We start from the raw sequence: 24,962 nt of genomic DNA on the forward strand, positions 1-24,962 counted from the left end.
TTTTTTTTTGTTTGTTTGTTTTGTTTTGTTTTTTAAGACAAAGAATCTTGCTCTGTCACCCAGGCTAGACTGCAATGGGACTATCTCGGCTCACTGCAACCTCCACTTCCCGGGTTCAAGCGCTTCTCCTGCCTCAGACTCCCTAGTAGCTGGGATTGTGGGCATCCGCCATTATGCCCAGCTAATTTTTTGTATTTTTGTAGAAATGGGGTTTCATCATGTTGACCAGGCTGTTCTTGAACCCTAGCCCTCAAGTGATCTGTCCACCTCAGCCTTCCAAAGTGCTGGGATTACAGGCATGAGCCACCGTGCCCGGCAAAATTGATAATACGTTTGACATCCCAAGAAAAAGTGAAGAACTTAATAAGGTTATAAGAAGAACTGAAATATTATTTCTGTTTGTACTTTTTTCTGGAGCTGGGAAGAGAAGGAGGTTGGAGGGAGATAGAACACGTTGTTAATGGATTTCTAATGTTTCCTATCTTGTACAAAATTTATCCAAGTGGTTGCGGTAGAACAGTCGGGAAATGGAAAGGATATTTATTGAATGCCTTCTAATTATTATTTTTAAATATTGATTAGGTATCTGTTTATAGGATGTCAGGTTAGGGGAAATTAACAGAAAATTTTTTACTTCTGAACACCCAAATATATGGGTGCTTGGCTGAGGTCATTTTGAATAAAAGTTCTGTTCCTAAGTCAGAGGTTGCCGATGGTAGAAACATCCTATGGCAGAAGACTTAACAGAAATCACTGTATCCAATAAAAATTTACTTTTGGCCGGGTGCAGTGGCTCATGCCTGTAATCCCAGCACTTTGGGAGGCCGAGGAGGGCGAATCACTTGAGGTCGGGAGTTTGAGACCAGCCTGACCAACATGGAGAAACCCCCTCTCTACTAAAAATACAAAATGAGCCGGGCGTGGTGGCACATGCCTATAATCCCAGATACTAGGGAGGCTGAGGCAGGAGAATCGCTTGAACCTGGGAGGCAGAGGTTGTGGTGAGCCGAGATCGTGCCATTGCACTCCAGCCTGGGCAGCAAGAGTGAAACTCCATCTCAAAAAAAAAAAAAAAAAAAAAAAAATTATTTTTAACAATTATTGCTGATCGCAACAGAACCTAACAAAACATAAAATAGGAGAATCTTAAACCAAAGAAATACAATAGTATCGCTGTATCTTGACCGTGATTGATAGTTAACATGACAGAGCATTTAGCCTCACTGGTTACCAACTGGATGATTCTGTTTCTTTTTGTTAGACAAAAAGGGGAAAGAAAGGGTCAACTTGGGAAATAATGAGACTTTGAGGTACTGGTAAGAGTAGTTATCAAAGCAAACTTGCTAAGGGCACCAAGCTCATAAACCAAATTAACCAATTGTGGTTCTTGCCTTATTTAGGTGAGAAAGTACCTGAATATCAGAATGTTTCTTTTCTTTTTTTTTTTTTTTTTTTTTTGAGACAGAGTCTCGCTCTGTCGCCCAGGCTGGAGTGCAGTGGCGCGATCTCGGCTCACTGCAAGCTCCACCTCCCGGGTTCACGCCATTCTCCTGCCTCAGCCTCCCCAGTAGCTGGGGCTACAGGCGCCCGCCACCACGCCCGGCTAATTTTTTTGTATTTTTAGTAGAGACGGGATTTCACCATGTTCACCAGGATGGTCTCGATCTCCTGACCTCATGATCCGGCCGCCTCAGCCTCCGAAAGTGCTGGGATTACAGGCGTCAGCCACCGCGCCCGGCCTCAGAATGTTTCTTGAAGAGTGTGAAATATTACTATATTAGACTAAAAACAATTTGTTATCATCATTGCTGAATCAAACACCATCTTATAGTCTATATATTCTAGATTCCTTCCACTATGAAGAAGTAGCAGATCAAATGAAATACTTTTTTAATATAAGAAAATATTTTCTATTGAAAGAATTATTTTTATATGTTTTCTGGTACATTGGAAAAAGCTTGCCACCACTAGAGGATGTCTTGAAGAGGAAATGAAAACTGAGCAGTTACCTAGAACTACAAGAAAGATTACCAGAAAATTATCTCTGTGGACTAACTAGAATGATTAAATTAGTTAGAAAGAAGACAACTCGGTGATTTTTTTTTTTTTAAATGTACTCATTGGTGTTACACTGGTATTGAAACACTTATTTTCTATTATACTAGTTACATGTCTCCTCTTACCTTAGTCAATTAATGTATTGAAGGATTTATGTGAAGTTCTATGTTTGAGAGTAATAACTTACTTATACCATAGTTTTCTTTAGTAGCTTTAGCAGATTATGCAAGAGACAAGTCAGTTATAATTGTAAATTTCTAGCTGGGAAAATAGACCTAGGAGACATGGCTGTTGAGAAAGGAGATGCTGGCAGACCACTGGGTTGTTTGTTTCTAAATCCAGTGGATTTTTCTATGTTTTGCTGTCATTTATATGATAATTCATTCATACACAGAGATTGAGTGAACGGTCTCCTCCTAAAAGTATTTCTTAATAAAAGAGAAGTTTAAACCACAGAACAGGTAGAAAAATATGTTTCAATGTAAATAGCATTAACTTCTGTGACAATGCATTCTAATTATTCATGGCAGCTCCTGAATTACAGATTTTCCAGCCCCTGTTGGCCACAGCAATTAAATTTGCCTGTATCCCAGGAAGCAGATGTCTTACAAACGAGTATAGCAACATGCTCCATATGCATTCAATTCAAGACACACTAATAATTTCAAAGGGAAAAAAACACAGCCTATACAATGTAGATATTGACATATGAAGATATGCATCTCCAATATTTTTTAAAATATGACTTGGAATCGGTTACATATTGTTCCTTTACATTGCAATCATTTCTGATTTATTTTCCTATTTCTAGGGTATCGATCTTTTCAGTAGGAAGGGACAGATAGTTCCCAATATTGGAAGAGTTTTGTTTCACACCTAGGGCATTTGAGAAATAGGTGCTGAGGTTAACACTCCTGGAGATAGCAATTGAAGCTAGAAGGTGGAATGAAGTAGGTAGGGTATGATGAGAGTAGGAGATGATAGACACAGGCCTTGTACAGAGATTGTATGGGAGTAGCATTTTTGAAGGCTTTAAACCTAGTGAGAGCAAATCATATCAGCTATGACAGTCAAAAGTATTCAGTTGATTATGACAAGAGTAAAACTGTCAAAGTGATGATAAAAAAGGGGGAAACATTTTTTAAATTAAAAATCTAGCTGAGTTTGAAGTAGAGAGCAAAAATTTTTCATCTGTCTACACTGTCAGCTTTCTGTGCATGTAAAACATATTTATTATTTTCTAAATTAATTTAATGAGTTTCAGATTGTACAGGATGTCATAATGGAAACAGGATTATGCAAGATAATAAGCAGTTTTGTTCTCTAAATGAGTTTTACCTAGACTCCCTGTGTTGTACTTTTGATCTGAACTGTGTTTCATTTACCACATTGGAGGAGGTTACATAAAGGGTAAAATAATAGAAACTTAATCAGGAAACAGGTTTTCTTTTTGCTGCACTTTATTATGTACTTTTGCCTTATTCCAAAGCCTAATTCCTGAAAATAATAAAAGATGTGTCATTTTAAAATAAGAACAATTGAAACCACATTGCATTGTAATTATGCATCTGTTTTTCAAAGCCATCCCTAAATTTTCACACCAACTGATCTTCAGAACAAACTTGTAGATTATTTAGGAATTATTGGTGGGTAGTATAAACTTCCTGCACTCTACCTTCTGTAAAATGCTAAATAAATATTAGTTGGCAAATTTAATTTTACAGATAAAAAATAAACAGAGGCAAAATAATTTCTCTGAAATACATCCTTGTTTCCAAAAACTTAATCCAATAACTTTTTGTGTTACAGAATAATATAATACAAACTGGCCCCATTAGTCCAAGCACGGAGTTTTGCAGTGAAAATAATTTCCTGTAGAGTATTTATCATGACATATAGAGACGTATAGTTATGCTACACACATGACCAGTTTTGTAAATGTAATGCCATTTTCTGGTAGACAAATCTCCGTCTATGTTTTATGTAACCCATACCAAAATGATTAGTCGATTTAGGTAGGCATTTGGGCTCTGAAACCTTACATCATTGACATTTCTCTCATCCTCAATCAATATGAAACAACTTGAAACTTGGCAATAACTTGTCTCCTGAATTTCCAAATAAAAACTTTGGAAAGTTGAGATTACTTCTCTAATATTTTCTCATTTCATTTTCTCATCACTGATCAGATAATCACCATGGCCACAGCCCTGAAGAGCGAATCATCTACGGTGTAGAGAATAGTAGCACATTTTTGGAATGCAGTCCGAAGTCACAGCGAGCACTGGTCTACTGGCAATTCCAGAGGCGAAATGAAGAGCGAAAAGAAGAGGTATAGGAATGAAACTGACTGGATCATTTATGTCTAAGATATATTGTTAAGTAACCCTTGTATTTTTTACTTGAGGAAAGAAAAAGCACTGAGAATGCTTATCCTCTTCTGAACCAATCAATCGCTCATTCATTAAACAAGTATTTGGTGCAGACTGATGACGTGACAGACTTTGTACCATGAATTAGACAAAGAAAGGTAACCTGGTAATAGTTTCTGTCCCAGAAGCAGTTTAGGGATACATATTAGACTCCCCTTATTTCTTACTGTGTTTATCTACAAAGAAATTGTGTTATCTAAATTTGTGCACAAATTTTAAAAAACCCTCCTACTAATTTTAAATTTGTGTTCAATTAATTATGTTATCAAAATCTGTTTTTCTTTATCCATTACCTTCCTCCTAAATGGGGAAGGGAGGTTGGGAAAAGATAGTAGTAGATGTAGGATGAAGGATTTAAGGCTGCATTATAAGCTCTGATATCAACTATTGATGCAGGATGAGGCAGATTTCCCTGTTCATTTGTTCCATTTATAACTCCCTAAGAGTAAAGAATTGTATACAGAAAATCTTAGTGAGCATTATGAGCCTTTAAAACTTTTTAACAGCCTTAAATAAGTGTAAACACACTAATAAGTTGATTAATAAAATGTATTATAGTCAGACAATTCTACAAACATAATATGATGTTAAAGGTAAAAACTCCTCCTTTATCTTTTGACATTTTAATCAATCTTAAAACTATATAATCCCATCATAAAATGCAAGATTGATTTTATGCACTACCAGGTGAGGCTTTTTGAGACCTCTATTGTAAACTGTATTCAAAATAAAAGTGAGGTTACAAATATTCAAAAATATGGTCTCATATATTCCCATTCAAGACCAACTAAATGAAATAAATAATTAGTAAGCATGAAATTTTCTGCTTGTTCCACTTCTATTTTTTTTAATTTCATTTTTGGAAATCTTATTATAAATTCATTCTAATGCCCCATATCTTTCTAGTATCATGGTTCTGTAGTTCTAATTTCAATATTTAATGTTAACTTTATCCTATTTTATATACCTACTTTCAAATTTATAAAGTATCTTTGCTCTTTCCTCCAGTTACCTTGAATATTTTAATCATCATAATAAGAAATTCTACGAAGACAGTAATATAACCAATACTCCCCAATACATCTTAAAAACAACTGACAGATATTATAATTCTAATGGAAAAATGCTATCAATTTTCTTAAATTAAAAATTTTATTAACTGTTAAACTGTGCCTCGATACATAATCTAAAGTTTTACAGACACAGAGTTTCAGAGCTTATATTTCTTTTAAATATGTATATTTTACACTGCCCTTTTTTTAACCTGCTAGATCAGAGTGGATGATCATATCATCAGGACAGATCAAGGCCTTCTGCTGCGTAGTCTACAACGGAAGGATTCAGGCAATTACCTCTGCCATGCGGTGGAACATGGGTTCATACAAACTCTTCTTAAGGTGACCCTGGAAGTCATTGACACAGAGCATCTGGAAGAACTTCTTCATAAAGATGATGACGGAGACGGCTCTAAGACCAAAGAAATGTCCAATAGCATGACACCTAGCCAGAAGGTCTGGTACAGAGACTTCATGCAGCTCATCAACCACCCCAATCTCAACACGATGGATGAGTTCTGTGAACAAGTATGGAAAAGGGACCGAAAACAACGTCGGCAAAGGCCGGGACATACCCAAGGGAACAGTAACAAATGGAAGCACTTACAGGAAAATAAGAAAGGTAGAAACAGGAGGACCCACGAATTTGAGAGGGCACCCAGGAGTGTCTGAGCTGCATTACCTCTAGAAACCTCAAACAAGTGAAACTTGCCTAGACAATAACTGGAAAAAAAAAAAAAATGCAATATACATGAACTTTTTTCATGGCATTATGTGGATGTTTACAATGGTGGGAAATTCAACTGAGTTCCACCAATTATAAATTAAATCCATGAGTAACTTTCCTAATAGGCTTTTTTCCCTAATACCAACGCCTAACAGAGAACACAGGTGAATGCAGTTGTTCACTTTAGCAGACTTAATGTTTCCTATGAGATTTCACTGTACAGGTTTGTCTTTCTTCTTTGCCTGAGAAATAAAAATGTCATTTGCCATATTGCCATCTAAAGGAGAAAAACTGCATCAGCAAAGCCATTGTATTGAACTAAAAGTTTAAAATGAACTGCATGGATTTACTAAGCTGATGAATATTCCAAAACGTGGTTGGATTCAAGGATATATTTTGTCTACCGGCCCTCATGTTTGTATGTACTTGAGGAGTAAAATGAGTAAAATGATACTGAATGAAACGTTCTGTGGAAATATTAAAAAAAAAAAGAAAGCATAAGCCATCCATCATCCAGAAGAAAAATGGAGTACACTGATCTACTACTGATGTCTTCTTTCAGCTTTGATCTAAAGATGTATTTTATTAAAACTATAATTTAAATGTACCATGACAAATATGCAGTAAAAATTAGTTGTTTTCTAAGCTAGAGTAGGATTTGTCTTACAATTATTGTGCTATGTAGTTTTTGTTTTAAAAATTCCAATGGTGTGCTGCTTTCTTTGGACATTTTATTTTCAATTCTATAAGAGGGATAGATGATATTGTTCTAGAAACACATATACATCATTAAGAGTGAACCTCTATTACCAGGATAGAAATTATGCTTTATTTCTCTGAGAAAATCAAACAAATGGAAGCTGTTCACACCTCCCCTTCTTTAAGCATTACCTAAATTAATTTTTACTTGCATTATGTTCTTAGAAAAAAAAACAGAACATTTAACCAGGAAAAAAGGAAGAAAAAAGTTGATTTTTAAGTGCATTTTACTATAATGAATCAATGAAGGGAAAAGGAACTGCATATTTCATGAAAATAATAAGCATTGTCTTAATATACTGTTAATAGAAAATGTGTCTTAATTCTGTGCTTGAATTCCTGCATGATATTTGAGACAAAGATCTCTCTTATGATTCCACTGAGAATTTTATTTGTGTCACTTAATTTTTTTGAAAGAGAGAGATCAATAACTATTCAGAGCAACATGTCAAAGGCAAAGTTTCCAACCATTTACATCTGTATCAGGTGCCTCTTATCTTTCCTTATTTAAGACAATTATTTGTACAAGAAACACATGACTCTTCATAGCCATGGGAGGGACTTTTCTACAAAGTATTTTCTAGGATGCAACCCACATTTAAACAATGTAAAACTCTTTGTTTCCTGCAACAACTTACAAAATAAGGTAAAAGACTAAAATTCAAGATTTGCTTTCTTCATTGTCCTAAGACGATTCATTGAGAATCACTGACTTTGAGATATTTAAAACTTTCAGCATTATACTGTGGTTTCTTTTGCACTGCACTCACCTATTCAGGACTCCTCCCCCAGGTTCCTCATCATGTACAAGAATGCAAAGAAAACATCTTATTAGCAATTAATGAAGCAACATTGAAATTCTAATTCTAGCTGTCTTTGGATTCTAATTAACTCAGCATCAATTTCTCACCTCAGACTACAGTGAATTTTTATTTTCTATCAGCTGAAATATTTCACAGATGGAAGCTCATGTTTCAGTTTTAATGATTGCCTTGAATAAACAAGTTGTTGCCACTTGTTTCAAACAGAAGCCTAAAAATAATCTACATTCAATTTTAGGCTCCATTGACTAATATGGTGTTGCTTTTGGAAGTACTGTACATCCTCAAATGGAAGCCGAATCGTTAAATTATTTGAAGGACACACCACTGTACAGAAAATAGTGTTTGAAATATAAATCGAAGAACAAAGAGTGCTCCAAAAAATAGGTCATTCTTTTATTTTCATAAAGTACCTTAACTGTACTAACATTCAGTGTTGTATTTCATTCTAAATTTTGCAGCTGAAATAAATTTATTTGCAATAGCAGAAATACCTTATTATTCATCCTCAAAAATAAAGGATTTGAAGGGATAGAGATTATATGATAACTTTATAGAAGCCTTTCAAAATCTGAATGCATTTTGTTTAGCGTTATGAAATGACAATAGAAAAAAAGTCTCGACTTCAATTAAAAGTTACACAAATAAACAAATCTACAGGCATGTCTTTATATACCATCAGGTCTAAGTTTTCAAAGAAAATTGTAGCTATAACTTGCAGATAAGTAACTCATTACAGTCATAATCTCTGCCCATGTGTATTGAGAGGGGGCAGTTTGCACGAAAAAGAATTATTGGCCCATTTAATAATTCAGCTTTAATAGACTTTGTCATATGCATGAATCATCAGAGATGAAACTGTTTGAGAGACTCATGTGACCTTCCGAAAATTACAATAGCAGTCTTAAAGTATGAAAAAGATGCATCACAGCAGAGACATTATGGCCCAGTTGATATCAAATGTAAAATGTAAATGCATGTAAATGCACACTTCATTTTATGTATTATTTAGTAATTTTCAATGGAATGTGTTTAATATTTTTGCTACCTACACATCAGGCAAAAAAGATGTAAATAATTTGGGAGAAAAAGAGAAAGAACAGTGTAAAATAAAACTTTCTATAGGTACTCCATTTCAATGCATTCAACATCCTAAAATGCAAGATTTTCCCACGCAGGTGACAAGGTGGTTTATGTACTATATAAGGGCAGAAGGTGCGTGCCCATTCAATAAGCATGTTTTTTGCCAGGTAGGAAATATGTTCCATATCTGTATTTATCATTGCATTTCAGATGGGAACTAGAAAAACTGGAGAGAAAAATGTAATGAAACTGCTGCTGTAAATTATTCCTTTTAGCATGTATTCACTTGCTAAATACACATTTCTTCAAAATATTTGAATTCAGATGTCTTTACTGTTCCCTATAACATATGGTGTTAAGGAACATAAGCTCATAAAATGTTGAGAACCAGAGTCAGGTTGCTACATAATTAGCGAACAGATTTCTTCATTGTAGTCATCTGTAAACTGGATTCTATATTTATGATGAGGATGTGAATTTTTACGCCCTTTAAATTAAATATTGTTCTTTTTAATGTCATACCTAAAAAGGAAATGTAGGGATAAATTTTTATAATGTGTCATTTTCATAATCAGTTTGGTTTTATTCAGGATCTACAAAGATGTCAGATGATTGTTATTGAAATAGCTAATCTTAAAGGTCACAGACAAGCGTTTTATTAATATGCAGTCATTAGTATAATATGTTAAAATCTTTGTTTTATTAGTTCATTTTAAAACACAATTTCCATTCAATTTAATGAAACTCTATCAGGTTTCATGATTTCAAAGACAGACTTAAATAGGTTTCAACATTCTCGTATTATGTAATAACATGTTAGAATTTAACTGGTCTAACACCAAAGACATCTATTACTTTTAACTTGATTTGTAATAATTATTTGAAGTCAATGTTAATGTTTACAAATACATGTTTCCATAAAAAAGAAAACAGAATTTTTCAAAAATCTGTAAAATCTTATTAGTTTGTCAGATCTCTAAAAATTTTCTTAAACTAGTTAATTAAATGAACATAATTTTTCAAGTTAATAAATTAAGAAAATATCTAAATGAAAGAGAGAAAGAAATCAATATATGTGGCAGCCCATATAGTAAGGACAGTTTCACAATCAACGTAATCAAGGAAAACAGCTTTGTTATCATTTCAAACATGCAGGCACACACAGGCAGAGGCAAAGCTGGAACCAAACCAAACAAAAAGATGATTTTAAATATAAAAAAACTGGGCCTCTAGACACTTTGCCTTTTAGAACCAACTTCCTACATGTCCGAGTAAATTCTACTGATAGATCTTGAGTATCTACAATGTCCTAGGCATTATGTTAGGTGATGAGGACACTAAAGTGAATAAGACATAATCCTTGTTCTCAAAGAGCTCACACTGAAATTAAGGAAACAGAGCGAGATGACTTATCATCATCTAATCCAGCAAGTCTTTCCTGATCCTCCCATCCCTAGTTCAAGCTAACCACCTTCTCTGTGCTAAACCTGTGCCTTGTATATAGCTTTTATTGTCACACTACCCCAGTGTGTGGTTTATTTGTTTATGTTTCCATCTCCATTTCTAGACTGTGAGCTCCTTGAGGGCAGGATTTGTATCTAATTGATCTCTGTCCCCAGTGTCTAGCATAATGCCTGGTACAAAGAGGGAGCCCAATAAATCACTGTTGAAAAGAACCAAGTTACCATATGACAGCTGCCAAATACAAGCTCACAATAAAAGTAGTATGGATCAAAGGGAAAAAAAAAGGAGGAATTAACTTGTGGAGAGAGATCATGGGTGCTTCAGAGAACAAGTGACTTTCCAGCTGTGAATCAGTCAGATATGCCTAGATGAAGAAACAAAATGACAATCCGAGTAGAAGAAATAAGGAGAAAGGAGGAGAGGTGCGAAAAGAAGTCCTTTTTCTGAGAACAAGTATTCAAACAGATAAAACACAGGTTTCATGAAGAAAAGTTAAATGTCCCACTACTGTGAGTCAAAATGGTGCATTTGCTTTTTCTTGGGTTTTGCTTTATCGCCCTCTGTTTGTACCCCACATTCTCATCCTTGACACAGACTGTCATATGCCATGCATTCAGCCTCCCACACTTCCCCCCCGCAATCTCTTTACCTTCCTTCTTAATGTTCACCTCATTTATCTTACTCAGTTAAAGTCATAGCACTAGGCAGTGTTCCCACAACCATCTTCAAACTAATCCTTATTTCATAATCTCTTCTCTAGTTCAAACCACCACGCATCAGCTGAAACTCTGAATTCTACAAATAAATATTTACAGGAAGCTAACTTCATCAGAGACTCCTCTGTGCTCTGACTCAGTTCAAACGAAAGTTTGTGTTATATTTCACCTACCTACAGCCTTACCTCACTCAGCTAGCATTAGACTACTCAGCAATGAGTTCCAACATTGCCTTGCTAAAAAGCAAGGCGGCTCACAAACAAGACTTCAGCAAAGATAGCATTAAAATATGAAGTTTGCATTTGTTCAAGGCATACCTTAGTTGGAGTAATTCATGGCCAAGATAGGCAGACTCCTACTATTTTAAACAAACAAACCAAAAAAATTTTTTTTTTAAAATGAGACCCACCTTCATCTTGAATATGTCAATCCCACACTACCATTGTATTAATCTGTCATGTTTTCCTCACATAACAAAAGAATGGATTTTATTTCTTTTAATCTAAACACTATACTTGTATATACAATGTTTATTTATATAGGACCTAAGCAAAAGTTTTTATAGATGTGTTCATGTCATCACAATTCAGGTAATTTGAAGTCTCAACTTCCGTCTTCTCTCTTTGTAAATCTCACTGAATCATTAGACCTCAAGTAAATACATTTGTAAAAAATCCATGTCATTTGTGTAGCTCAGTTCTTAATGTTTTGTTTGTTTTGTTGATAACTAATTCCAGAGAAGCTTAAACATTTTCAGACAAAGTTTTCATCTAAAATCAAACAGCCACTTCAGGAATTTTTTAAATACACCACAATTTTTAGGGATTTTCATCCCTCAAAAAAGATTGACAGTTTTATTTAGCCCTCAAATATTTGTATTTTACTCATGCAGTGTTTTAAATTGCTGATAAATGTGAAAAACTTAGTTTAAGTCTGGGTCTGCATATACCATTCAATATATTCAATTTAAATTTAGATTCTGATGAATAATGGTCTAAGTATCCAATTTGCATTGTTGCCATCTACCAATTTCAGAATCATTGCTCATTTTCTTCTTTGCAGAACTTTTGACCCTAATAGCATGCCTGTTGAAATTATTTTTATTGTATTTGGCTTCAGAAGTGGTTTAAATTATTACCCAATGAATATTAGACAGTATCACAAAAATAATCTGTTATCCATATGGAAAAGAACACTGTCAAGGAGTTTATTGAATTCTTAAAATATTTACTCAAAACATAAGAGAATACTTATCCCAGGATTATTCTATTTTGATCAGAACAATTGTGTAGTCATTAACTTTAGAAACATTACATTGTTTAGGTTTCTTCTTAAACTTTCTGACTTCTCTAAAATCCAAAACAAAAACAAACAAAAAATCAACAAGTAATCTAGATGGCAAAATCATTTATCATTTAAAAAGTAGCAGGTCCTCTTCCCCTCAGTGAAGATTTGAATGTATGCAACTGTGACCATACTGGTCTTCTTCTTCTAAGCTCCTCTTGGTCCTTAGACATTGTTTCTAAAACCTACATCATATCAGGAAGCTCTATATTCATGACTGAGAATTAATACTCTGGAACTTCTAGAAGGGAATATTTATATAATTTATACAATTTATATCAATAAGCCCAAAGCAGAAACTCTTTATAATACATTGTACTATATTAATTTAAATGTAATAATATAATATTAAACAAAATCAACATAAGCTCAAGTATAGAAGCATTAATACATCCTGAAGTGCTACAGTTACTGCCTGGTGATAGTAACATTACATTTTTTATATTCATTGTGTTTTTAGATATTATATTCACTACCTATTTTTATATTAATTGTGTATTTAGATATTATAATCTAAATAATTTTATGATACCATGTAGGCCTTTTCGTATGAAGTAGGACACACAGCCTAAGGATCTCGCACAACATACTGTACTTGGGTTTTCTACGGTGAGTGAGATTTAGCCTCTGACTTTGAGAACTCACAATCTATTGAAGAGAGGGAAACACAACATTTAACATGATGTGTCATACAAGGGATATAATAATAGTTGTAGTAGTCACATTAGTAATGATAGCAGTAATATCAAGTGTTTACAACATACTGTTTTCCTTATCAAATGCTTTATTTGTATTACTTTAATTATTATAACAACTCAAAAAATCCTATTTTATCCTTATTTTTTCAATAAAGAAACTGAAGTACAGAATGGTTACATAACTAACTGCTCAATTCACATGATCAAAAGCAGTAGGCATAAAGTTCTAATTCAAGTATGGTTTACAATTACCTGTGTTTCCAGAAAGATAACTAGTTATTGTAAATACAATTTAAGGTGCCATGCTGTATGGAAATAGAGAAAAAAGATGTCAAAGACTCTTAGAAGATGAAGGAGAGAATAGGGAGTGAACTGACCTAGAAAGAAGGGAATATATCTTTCACTAAGACAGGAGAGATCATCAAATAGGAAATCAGCAGAGCAGTTAAACACAGGTTTTGGAGACCTGCAAACCTGGGTTGAATACCTGCTATACCCATGTACTTAGTGATGTCTTTGAGTATTGATTTGTTTTTACTTCTCTGGACCTCAGTTCACCCATGTATGAGATTTTAATATCTCAGTTCTTCCATCTATATGAGATAAATGATAGAAAACTTAATTCACAGAATTGGGGTAATAGTTAACATTGACATATAATGTTTATTGCTAACACTAATATTTACTCACTTTTCCTGATTTCCATCCTCATAATGATGAGAACATGATGTTCTTTCTCATTTCCAAATAAAATGTTTTTGATTATATCTATTACCACATTCTGTAGATCTTTAGCCCTCTACTTTCTGTCATTAATTTCTCTTGCTTCCCATTTTAAAGTAGTAGTTGTAAAAAATAGATATAATCTCCCTTAGTCATGTCTTTCATGTGAGCTCTTTTCTACATCTTACCTTTGCCCATAAATATTTGCAAAAGAAATTCTAAATGACTCCTAATCAAAGATAACAGATGTTTGACTTTTTATCCTCTAAAAAAACCACTGCATTAAGATACCAGCACTTTTATCTTAATTTCCAACCATGTTAATTTTTTAATTCCTAATTTTGGAGCTACTGTCTGTCATCATGACCTCTAAGAATGTATTTTAGAGTACATCAGGCAATTATTTTTTACTAAGTAATCACATATTTAATTCTTTTAATATATAGTTTTCAAAGTTAGCGTTTTCCAGCTCAAAAAGGAGACAGTTTTCTATACACTACCTAATAAAATATATTCCAGAAGACAAAATAATTATTTTTACACAGGCCCAATGAAATAAACTATATGATATTAAGTGTGTTTTCATATATGAAAATATTTGAGACACAGTCTAAGCAATTGCAAGTGCTGATGAAGAGCTTTCAAAAATAAAATCAAACTCAAAAAATATATATTGTTGAAAAAATTCTATTGTAATAAGATATAATTCACAGGAAGAAAATGTAAGCAGAGGCATTTATTCATAGTCTCTAAAGAATGCATGAAAAGGCCACTACCATAATTCACACCTAAAAAGATGATAATTTATGCAAAATCATTCCCTTTAAAAAGTAGAGATGAAAAGAGACGTGACACCTCAAAACCCTGCCAAGCTAGGGATAAACATAAGAAATAAACCATATGTGTTGTGGGAGGCAAATCCACAAAGAAACTGTTAGGCAAAAATAAAACCAAACTATGACATGATCCAGATGTTCACTAATATGAAGGTCTCAGCAAAATCTGATGGACTTCAAGGTCTGGTAGGAAAGGATAAAAGTTCCAAAAGTGTGAACACTGATTGGCTTCAATTATTTGGTAATCTTTTTTAAATAATTGCTTTTGTTTGAAGTATTGTCGTCTTTAAGCTTTAACTATCTTGGAAATTGATAAAAAGCAGCACAAAAAGATGAAACAAAAGTGCAGGCTTTGAAGTACAATCATTTTGTTCATAGAAACTTAAAGACACCATTTGGGCTGGCCCCCAGAAAAGACAATTGTATACATTAGAGTTTAGACAATCTAAAAGGGAGAAAAAGAGTAAAGCCTGTACACAAATATTTTATACTGTCCATAACTCAAAAGAGAATTAATTAAAAAACCCAATAGGCTATACATAAGTGTGTATAAATATAGTCATGGTAGACAGCACTGAGGATAATTTTCAGATAAAATTTGAACTAAGATTTCTTTCATGCATTGAGTACAGATCCACCATTTATACATATCTACTTCTAGGCATATCTAAGTTTCTGATTGCTTCTTAGCAGTTGTCCTATGTTTAAATGTCTTTCATTGAATACAACACAGTTCAGTTTACATACTCAGCTTTCATTTATTAGTCGCATCATGCTAAAATATTTAATACAATATTAAGAGATTGAATTGGAAAGTGCTCAAAAACTTTAGAAAATGAAGACATAATGAACCAGAAAAATCTCAAGGCTGGGAGGGTTGAAAGAGAGAATAGGAGCTCAAAAAAAGCAAGGAAAGAAAATGCATTGATTTTAAAAGGAAGTAACAGTGGAAAAAGAACAAAGATATCATCTCTTTTATTAACAGTGCAAATGCTTGGATTACCGTCTTGTTCCTTTTTTATCCTTCTGCAGATCCTAATCTTATGAGCTATCGATCTCTCTTTAGATTGTCTAACATGGGTAAACCATCCACTAAGTCCAGCGTACTCAAAACATGTGATAAAAGTGTGCAATATGGACATTGCTATCACCTGGGAGTTCATGAGAAATACAGATACATAAGACCCACACCAGACCTACAGAATCAAAATCAACGTTTTAGTCAATTCTCAGGTGATTTGTGTGCAAACAATGCTTGAGCCCAGTTTAAGCATTGTTAAAAACAATGCTTTTAACTCCCAGGCCACAATGCAGTACGAGTCCATGGCCTGTTAGGAATGGACCGCACAGTAGGAGGTGAGCGATGGAGGAGCCAGCGTTACCACCTGAGCTCCGTCTCCTGTCAGATCAGCGGTGGCTTTGGATTCTCAAAGGAGCACGGACCCTATTGAAAACTGTGGATGCCAGGGATCCAGGTTGTGTGCTCCTTATCAGAACCTAACTAATGTCTGATTATCTGAGGTGGAAGTTTCATCCCGAAACCATTCCCAACACCCCTGACTGTAGAAAAATTGTCTTCCACAAAACCAGTCCCTGATGCGGAAAGGTTGGGAACCACTGCTTAACTAGTTATTCATATAAATGTGTATCTCACTCTTTCAGGGGCACAAATTTAGAGTGTTCTTACCCAGTGATTTGTCAAGATTTCACTGACCCAGTGGCTCCACTCCGGCTTTCTCCTGTCTGAGTTCTAAGAAGGCTTATCTGCTTCCAAGGTTTGCTGTCCTTAGGGGTAAGGATCAGATACTAAGATGTAAGGGCCCTAAAACATCAGGTTAAAATTACTTACTGTGCTGATGAAAAAGAGACTATTAAATATCTCAGAGTGGTTGTGATGAAAATCATTAGAAAGTATTGTGTTCTAAGTAATATTTACTCAGCAATGATATAGGGTAAATTGGAGGTAGGATAATTTCTGCTCCTACTATTTCTACTATTCTGCTTTTTTTCTTCTTCTTCTCCTTGTTCTTCTTCTTATTATTTTTTTACTATTATTATTGCTATTGAGACAGGGTCTGTCACCTAGGCTGCAGTACAGTGGCGCCATCATGGATGACTGCAGCCTCAATCTCCCCAGGCTCTGGTGATCCTCCCATCTCAGCCTCACGAGTAGCTGGAACTACAGGCAATGCCACCACATGCCCAGCTAATTTTTGTAGGTTTTGTAGAGGTGGGGTTTCACCATGTTGGCCAGATTGGTCTCTAACTCCTTCACTCAAGTGATCCGCTGGCCTCGGCCTCCCAAAGTGTTGGGATTATAGTCATGAGCCACTGCACCTGGCCCCTATTTAGCTTTTCAAAAGTAATGCATCTCTCATTAAAAAAATTGATAAAAAAGAATATGGAACACCTCAACTATAGAAATATTTTTATCGAGCTGACAAATAACATCCTTAGGGGAGTCAGCACATTGCAATGTAATGGTAATGTAATGGAAGAGTATACTTTATAGATAATGTTATCTTCTCATTTCTTTTAGGCTTTCCTTTCTGAATTATTACAGTATTAGGCTTCATGAAGTTTGGCAGCAGTGAGAGTTGTTTGATTTCTCAACAATTTTTTTCCAGTAATTTTCACAGTGTTTTTATTCTATGAAGGAAATACAGTAACTTAAATATTTCCTATAAATAGAAATATTCAAGTTACCAACTGAAAGACCTTTTAAACTAAACCATGCAACTTTAGTAAAAACAGTAATCAGAGGCTATTTCCTTAGAAAATTCTGGTGCCATTGAAATCCAATAATATATAGAGCCAATATTTAAAAATACAACCAACATTAACAATGTATGCATGCATACATGCTGTATATTTCTAAGATTTATTTTTCAATTCTTACTGGGTGGTCTACTACTGCTTTTTACACTACAACCAAAGGATCCCAAGTTCAGGGTTATTGAAAATCATCATAAATAAAATCCATGTGTGCATTGTTTAAGTACCAGAGGATATTTACAATGGTTTCAGCAAGTTTACCTGTTCACTGCCCTCATCAATGTTTACCACTAATTGTACAATTAAATTTTCGCAATAATGTTAAAATCACCTAATAATCTGTCCTGAAAAATTCAAGTAGGATCATGAAGAAATGAAATATATATATATATATATATATATTTTTATGTTGTACTCACTGCTGCACGTCAAAGCAGCAGACACTATGTGTTTAAGAAGGCTGTGAACTTCTTGGACTGTCAATTGTCACAGATCATACATTCTGTCAAATAGAATGTCCTTAAGAAAACTAAAAAAAAGGTGCCTATACTATTATTTGTATGAAAATAGTTTATTAAATAGCAGCAGCATTATGTGCCTATTAAAAATCACTTCCACAAAATCATTTAGAACTGAAGTCTTGAATGTTTCATGTCAATGAGATTTCAGGAAGCAGGGACTTTAAATTAAAGCTCAAGTGAGTTTCCAGCTATGGAGCTTGAAAAGTACAGTTTTATCTTAAGCTCTCTGTAAATCATCTTAAAATACTGCTGATTTGCTAATGTGTAACACAGGCTCCTAAATTTTTGTTGGAGAGAAGGGATAAATTGGGAGCAATGGGATTGGGAATCAGGGGCAAAGTGAGGTGCAGGAAAGTTTCTAAAGCAGATACGGTGCACTAACTGAGCAGTTGTTACAGGACAAAATTAAGACACTAACAAAGAAGTGCTAGTTTACTCTCTCTCTTATAAAACATAACCATTTCATCTGTACCATTATGTGTTAGGCTTCTTAATATGATGGTAAAAGTCGCACTTTTATATTTTTATCCTAAAAAGATAGCCCTTAAATAAAAATTTCATATAGCCTTAACAGCCATGTCATTAGACACAAAGCCTAGTGCTACAGAATCTTACAATCCAAATCTCCATTGATAGCAAAGAGTCCACTCTTAGGTATTCATTGATAAATGTATTGTCTTGACACATATTTATGGGAAGTTACTTAGAACCAAGACCGTTTAGGAACTGTTTTCTTGGCCAGATGCAGTGGAGAATGCACATGCCTTCCGCTCAAATCCTGTGCTGACCACCATAGAGTAGTGGCCAGTAGCTCATGACACAAATGTTATGTAAAGTGGGCAAGGTTTTAATTAGTTAATTAGTCAAAAATAGTGGAAAATTGTTCAGCATGGAAGAAGAACTATGCTTTCCTGCATCCTTTTCTCTTTGGGGTTGAAGAGAGAACCACAAAGTACATAGCAAGGTCACAGGGTGGGAACAGGAGCACTCTGACCACTTCCAGAGAGGAGGAAAGTCTCCTCAGGTCAAAGCAAAAGAGCTACATATGATTGAGGGTTCAGAGTAATTGCCCAAAAGTAGAAGTAAGAAGATCAGTGAAAGAAAAGATGGAAGGATAACTAACTTTACCTTTCTTCCTTTTAGAAATCTGAATTTTCAAGGTAATAGTTACAGTGAAGCTACAGAAAAGATAATTTTGGGGTTTGGGTTAATCTGAAAAAAGGCATGACTTAATGGTTGGTTCAGAGAGTAGCTAATTTGGCTGGAAACACAGATTCTCAAATCTTGGGGTCGTACTCTGTGTGTGTGTGTGTGTGTGTGTGTGTGTGTGTTTGAACTAATTTAAACATGTCCACATTATAGCCCTATCTATTTATTTATATTTAAAAACAAGTCACTTGTAGGATTCTTATATTCAAAGCTAAAATTGCTGTTGGAAATCAGTATTTCTTATGATGCAAGCAGCCACTCACTTTCCTCATCTTTGCATTTTATACACCATTCGCTTATAGAATGGATTGTAACTTCTGCTTCACTAGGGATGTACATTTCAGTGGTAGGAAACTCAAAAGTTCCATCTTTCCCACAAAACTCAAGGAGAACTTGGAGAAATAAAATGTCATATACACCTCATGGTTGTACACTCCTCCTACAATTCTTGACTTTCAAGTTCTGTCTTGGACCCTGCCACTACCTACCTTCAGTTCCTGCTGCTCTTTTAGATCCAACTAAGAGCCTGTCTTAGCTGATGCTCACATACCCAGCACCAGATCCCTGTGCTCGGAAGCCACAGCAGTTCCTTGTGCCACTCGATGGTGCCATCCCAGTTCCTCTACTACCCTGGCCTTCCTACATCTGACATATTCTGGTTCCTGGTTTGATCCACACAATTGAACAATAGTAGTAATAAGTCTACACACATTTTCAAATATCCTTAATCATTTCTTTTAAGAATTTTCAATGTAAACCTAACCAGAAGAGACTTCAGGCAAGATGAAGATTTGCATCAGACTTTTTTTCTGTCTCAGATGAGATTGCCCAAATGCAATTGTTCTCATTCTCTTCCTAGAGTGATTTTTTTTTTTTTTTTTTTTTTTTTTTTGAGGAGAAGCTTTTTTCAAGTTCTTCCTCAAAACCTTCCATAGATTACAGAGGAAAGAAGGTGAACCAAGGAAGACCCTTGGGATATGCAACAAGTATCACAGGACTGTTCCCAACAGATTTCAAATGTGATTCTAACAATTTTCCAGGTTGTGCATCATAACATACATAAAATAATTGCTGTAAATGATGGAATTTGAAACGATCTGAATTACAACATAATACACTAACAGGAAAGTATTTCCGGAATAGGAAGGATCTTCCCCAAATCTCCTCTACCACATTACTGCCTCTTCTGCCTTCCTGCAAAATTTACTTTACTTTAGTCTCTCCTTCCATGAGAGACCTGTTCAAAACTGCTCACAATTGTGGATACCCAGGCACTTGTACTATTGTTAGAATCTGAGTTCACTTTTAAAAAATATCATGCTGTCTCCTATAATACATCCATACTATCATCATAATTTGATGATTTATTTAGAGATCTATTAATCAGAAACAGGTACGTATGATAGGCAATTGTCTGTCACGTGCTTAGAATATTTAAAAATTAATCAAACATGCATGATGAAGGGATTGACAATGGGCTCAGGAAGACCAAAATATATTGATATATCTCATTTACTTGCTGGACAATATTATTTATCAAATCCTTACTGTGTGTTCAGCATAGGAAATATAAACCTGACTTCTAGGGGGTTAAGACCTGCCAGTTGAGATAAGATAGTTGATGCTGAAATATATAGTAGAAAGTGATGAGCATCTTTAAAAAAGAGGTTTACATGCTACAACAATTCATGAGACATGTAGTTAAATTAAAAAGCCTCAGAAATAATTCAAGAGCCACTTCTTTCTGTCAGGCACATCCAGCTTTCTTAGCCCTATTATACAGAAAAATTGGCATGTAGTCGAAGGCTTTGACACTAGGATTAATGTCTCTCTCTCTCTTTTTTTTTTTTTTTTTTTTTTTTTTTTGAGGCCAAGTCTTGCTTTGTCGCCCAGGCTGGAGTGCAATAGCGTGATCTTGGCTCACGGCAATCTCTGCCTCCCAGGTTCAAGTGATTCTCCTGCCTCAGACTCCCGAGTAGCTGGGATTACAGGTGCATGCCACCACGCCCAGCTAATTTTTGTATTTTTAGTAGAGACAGAGTTTCATCATGTTGACCAGGCTTTTCTTGAACTCGTGACCTCATGTGATCCACCCACCTCGGCCTCCCAAAGTGCTGGGATTACAGGTGTGAGCCACCACGCCCAGCTGGATTAATGTATCTTACAGTGCTGATCATATTGAATAGCACTGTCTCTATGATGTATGAAGCTAACATAAATGTTTCTGTATGATAATTGAAGTATTTATACAAATGTACTTTTTATATAAATTTGTTTATGTGTAAATATGTTTTATATTTCCAAAACAAATATACTGGTAACGCTCTGCTTTTCAATTTGCCTACTAGTAGTTTCCATGACTTGGTTCCTATTAACCCCTTCTTAATAATTCTTTTGCTTTTATGTAGAAAGATCCTAGGAGTTTAGATTACTCATTTCTTTCACATTGTGCTGATATAATGCACAACTTATAATTGTGCGTTCACTTTTTAAAATATACTTTGGGATGAGTTCAGTCTTGAGAATGGGTTTGCATTGGGGGAAAACATCAACAGTCTGTCAACTTTTCAACTCATATCTCAGGATATGAGCATCTAGGAGTTTTGCAAAGGCTATTTTCACATCATAAATGTCTGTCTGAATTTTGTGGCAACTTTTGTTTTTGACATTTTATTTTTCAGTTGAAAGGCATCTCCATGTGTCATTATCTTGAACAATGTAACATTACAGGATTCCAAATGAGTATGGCAACTTAAAAGCTCCATGATTTTAGCCCACCTGCACTTGACATTTTCCCTGGGGACCTATGCTTGTGTGATTTCCTTGCATGAAGTAAAAGCTTTTTATAAATTGCATTGAACTTATTTCTAACTGTTAGAGTCCTACTTTCAGTGGTGAAATCTCCTTTCCTTTTTTGATTTTTGCCTTCTTCCTCTTGCATTTTGAAAAAACTTAACAGAATCATAAATCTATCTAATCTTTGACAAAACTCAATTGATGAGGTTAGATAATGAGCATAGAAAATAGATTGTCATCATTGCCTCTCGTTTTTAAGTTGGATTTGGAATCCTGTGCAAGGAATTGCTTCTGAAGGTGATATCCCACATAGACCTCTGACCCATATATCATCACTCCAAGAGAACATATTTTGGTCATTCATTCATTTATTCATTCAATAAATGTTTTATGAGGGCTACTACTTTATGTTAAAACTGTTTCTAAGTGCTGAGGATTTCGTAGTGAAAGAGAAAAAGGCAAAATTTCTACACTAAAGGCTTTTACATTTCAGTGTGTGAAATCCACAATAAAACATTAAACAAGTATATATCTAGCATATCTGTTTTTCCCACAGTTTTCTTCAGCATTAAGCAAAGTGCTGTATACATAGTAAGTGCTTAACAACTATTTGTTGAATGAAAGATATGGCCTGTCATTGCTATTTACTAACAAGCTACTTATCATCTTTGCTAAATGGGAATAAAAAGAGTTATCTACAGTGTTTCTGTAAAGATTTTAAAAACACAATGTACTAAATGTGTAAATCACACTGCCTACCACATAGTAAATCATGGAAAGCATCACTTCACTTCAACACAAACTTATGCACAACACATTGTAAGTGTTACAAACATTAAAGACATGGAGTTAGTGATGTTCTGGTAGGTGGTTAGATACAGCTAAGTGGGGTTGGCTGCACCTGAATGAATCAGGAAGGATGGAATAAAGACATCTTATTCCTTCTTCACTTTCAAGGGTGGTGAAATTCACAATTGACAATTCACAATCAATCAGAATCAAAAGATATAAAAGATTAAGCTATTTCAGCTAATTATTTGAATCAATCTGACAAGTGATGGTGATACCTCTGTAAAATGAGTAATAGGTCAGTATTAGTGTGCAGGCTAAAATAGTCAAGCAGTTCTGCAGCTGTGGCTGAAAATTAGTCTTTTCAAAGTGGCTTCAATATACAAACTGAAGTGATGAAAGCACCCAGAATGGCAGATATACCAAGTAGGGGGATAAAATGTGTTATAAGTGCTAAAACTGATTGTTATATAATTTGATAGTTCCACTATTTGTGCTATAATCATTTCCTTTTATCATTGCTAATAATTAAATTTTGATGATAATACACACCTTACTTTATTAATTCAACCAATAATTGAATACCTCTAATGTTCCAGAAAATGTGCATATACACACAGAAATCCTTTAATACGAGACAAACTCCTCTGTATCTTATCATAACATAAAATTTAGCTAACTAACCCTTAAAATCAGTCTATTTAAACTGATTCCTGTTATCCAACCATGTAAGAACTTGCACTTGCAAATATTATGCCATGAACATATAATCAAGTGGAAACCACTTAATTGAGAACTGGCCTCACTCAGTTTGAATCTCAACATCTGTCCTTCTTCAAATGAAAAACCTTCAGGAAAAGAAAAAAATGACACGTTGTAAATCTATGATAGTTTCCATCGGTGTCGGTTGGTAAAACTTAACTAATGCTATTTAAGGTTGTAATTACACGAATAGAGTCAAAGTGTTTGACATATGTAGATTCCATACATGAGTTTAGTTCATTTGCTTAAATTCACCTATTTTTATTAAAAGGTAAGTAGGTACCATAAATCACAAAATTATAATATATTTCACTGATGGAGAACCAAAATTAACAAGTGAATGAGTACATCTGCAAATATAGAATAAATAAACCTTCACCTAAAAAATATTTCTTTAGCCTCCAAGGCCTTCCTTGTTAGAAACAATACCATGAGAAAATGCTTTTCTTTCTTAGCTTTCTCATAGGCAATTGAAGGGAAATCTAGTTAATAGGGGAAAGGAAGTAATATAAAACTAAATGAGTAAGTGGGACAGAGTAACGTGGAAAAATGTAGACAATCTACTTATTCAGGAACATTCTCCTAACAACACCTCTTTTCTGCCACTATCTCTTAACTCCGAAATCCCGGCGGAGTTGAATATTATATTTTACTATTTGGATTGATTCTCCCAAATTCTTTGTTAACTGAGAAAACTGATATTGTATGAATTCTCCAAATGACTGTGGTTTCAAATGAGAGGTACATTTATAAAAACTTCAATTCCCCTACTTTTAAAATGAGAGACTATTAATCTTAATTACATATTATGATAGCACCTAATATTTTAAAACTAAGGAATAACTTTAAAAAGAGTTAAATCAAAATTGAGGAAAAGACTTTGCCGTTAGGATATAACAAAATTATGTTTTAAAAATGGTGAATTATTTCCCAAAGTATTTAAAACGTATTACATTTAAAATAGAGTGGGCTTCTATTGGACATGAATGTCTGTAGTCCCGGCTACTCGGGAGCTGGGGCTGGAAGTTTTCTAGAGTCCAGGAGTTCAAGTCCAGCTTGGGCAACATAGTGAGACTCACATCTCTAAAAAGAAAAATACAAAATAGACTGGGCTTCTTACTTACTGCCACCCAACTCAACTCTGAATGTTAGCTAGTTAGGTATGTGCAATTAGCTACATAATAAAGATATCCACTATCCAAAATATTTGGGCAAAAGCTGATCCTGCAGTTAAACTAGCAATGTAAATATTTTAAATCACAACTTCTCAATAGTTCCTCAAATTTATCAATACTTTCTAATTAATGCAATATTTTTATTGCCTTGATCAAGTTTACAGAATATTAAATCCAAAAATGAAATGGGAAAACAAAGGAATATTGAAATATTTGTGC

At 34.5% G+C, this 24,962-nt stretch overlaps 1 protein-coding gene across 1 annotated transcript in view; it reads left to right on the plus strand.

Moving 5' to 3' along the window:
- Window positions 1-6,752, plus strand: part of SEMA3A (semaphorin 3A) — a 218,681-nt gene extending 211,929 nt beyond the window's left edge. The window contains exons 16-17 of the mRNA XM_023226680.3: window positions 4,248-4,390; window positions 5,762-6,752. Coding sequence (XP_023082448.2) covers window positions 4,248-4,390; window positions 5,762-6,217 — 599 coding nt within the window. The 3' untranslated portion in view covers window positions 6,218-6,752. The remainder of the gene's footprint in view (window positions 1-4,247; window positions 4,391-5,761) is intronic.
- The last annotated feature ends 18,210 nt before the right edge of the window (window positions 6,753-24,962 follow it).

The sequence above is a fragment of the Piliocolobus tephrosceles genome, chromosome 8 (genome assembly GCF_002776525.5).
Source record: "Piliocolobus tephrosceles isolate RC106 chromosome 8, ASM277652v3, whole genome shotgun sequence".
In the NCBI taxonomy this organism is placed as follows: Eukaryota; Metazoa; Chordata; class Mammalia; order Primates; family Cercopithecidae; genus Piliocolobus; species Piliocolobus tephrosceles.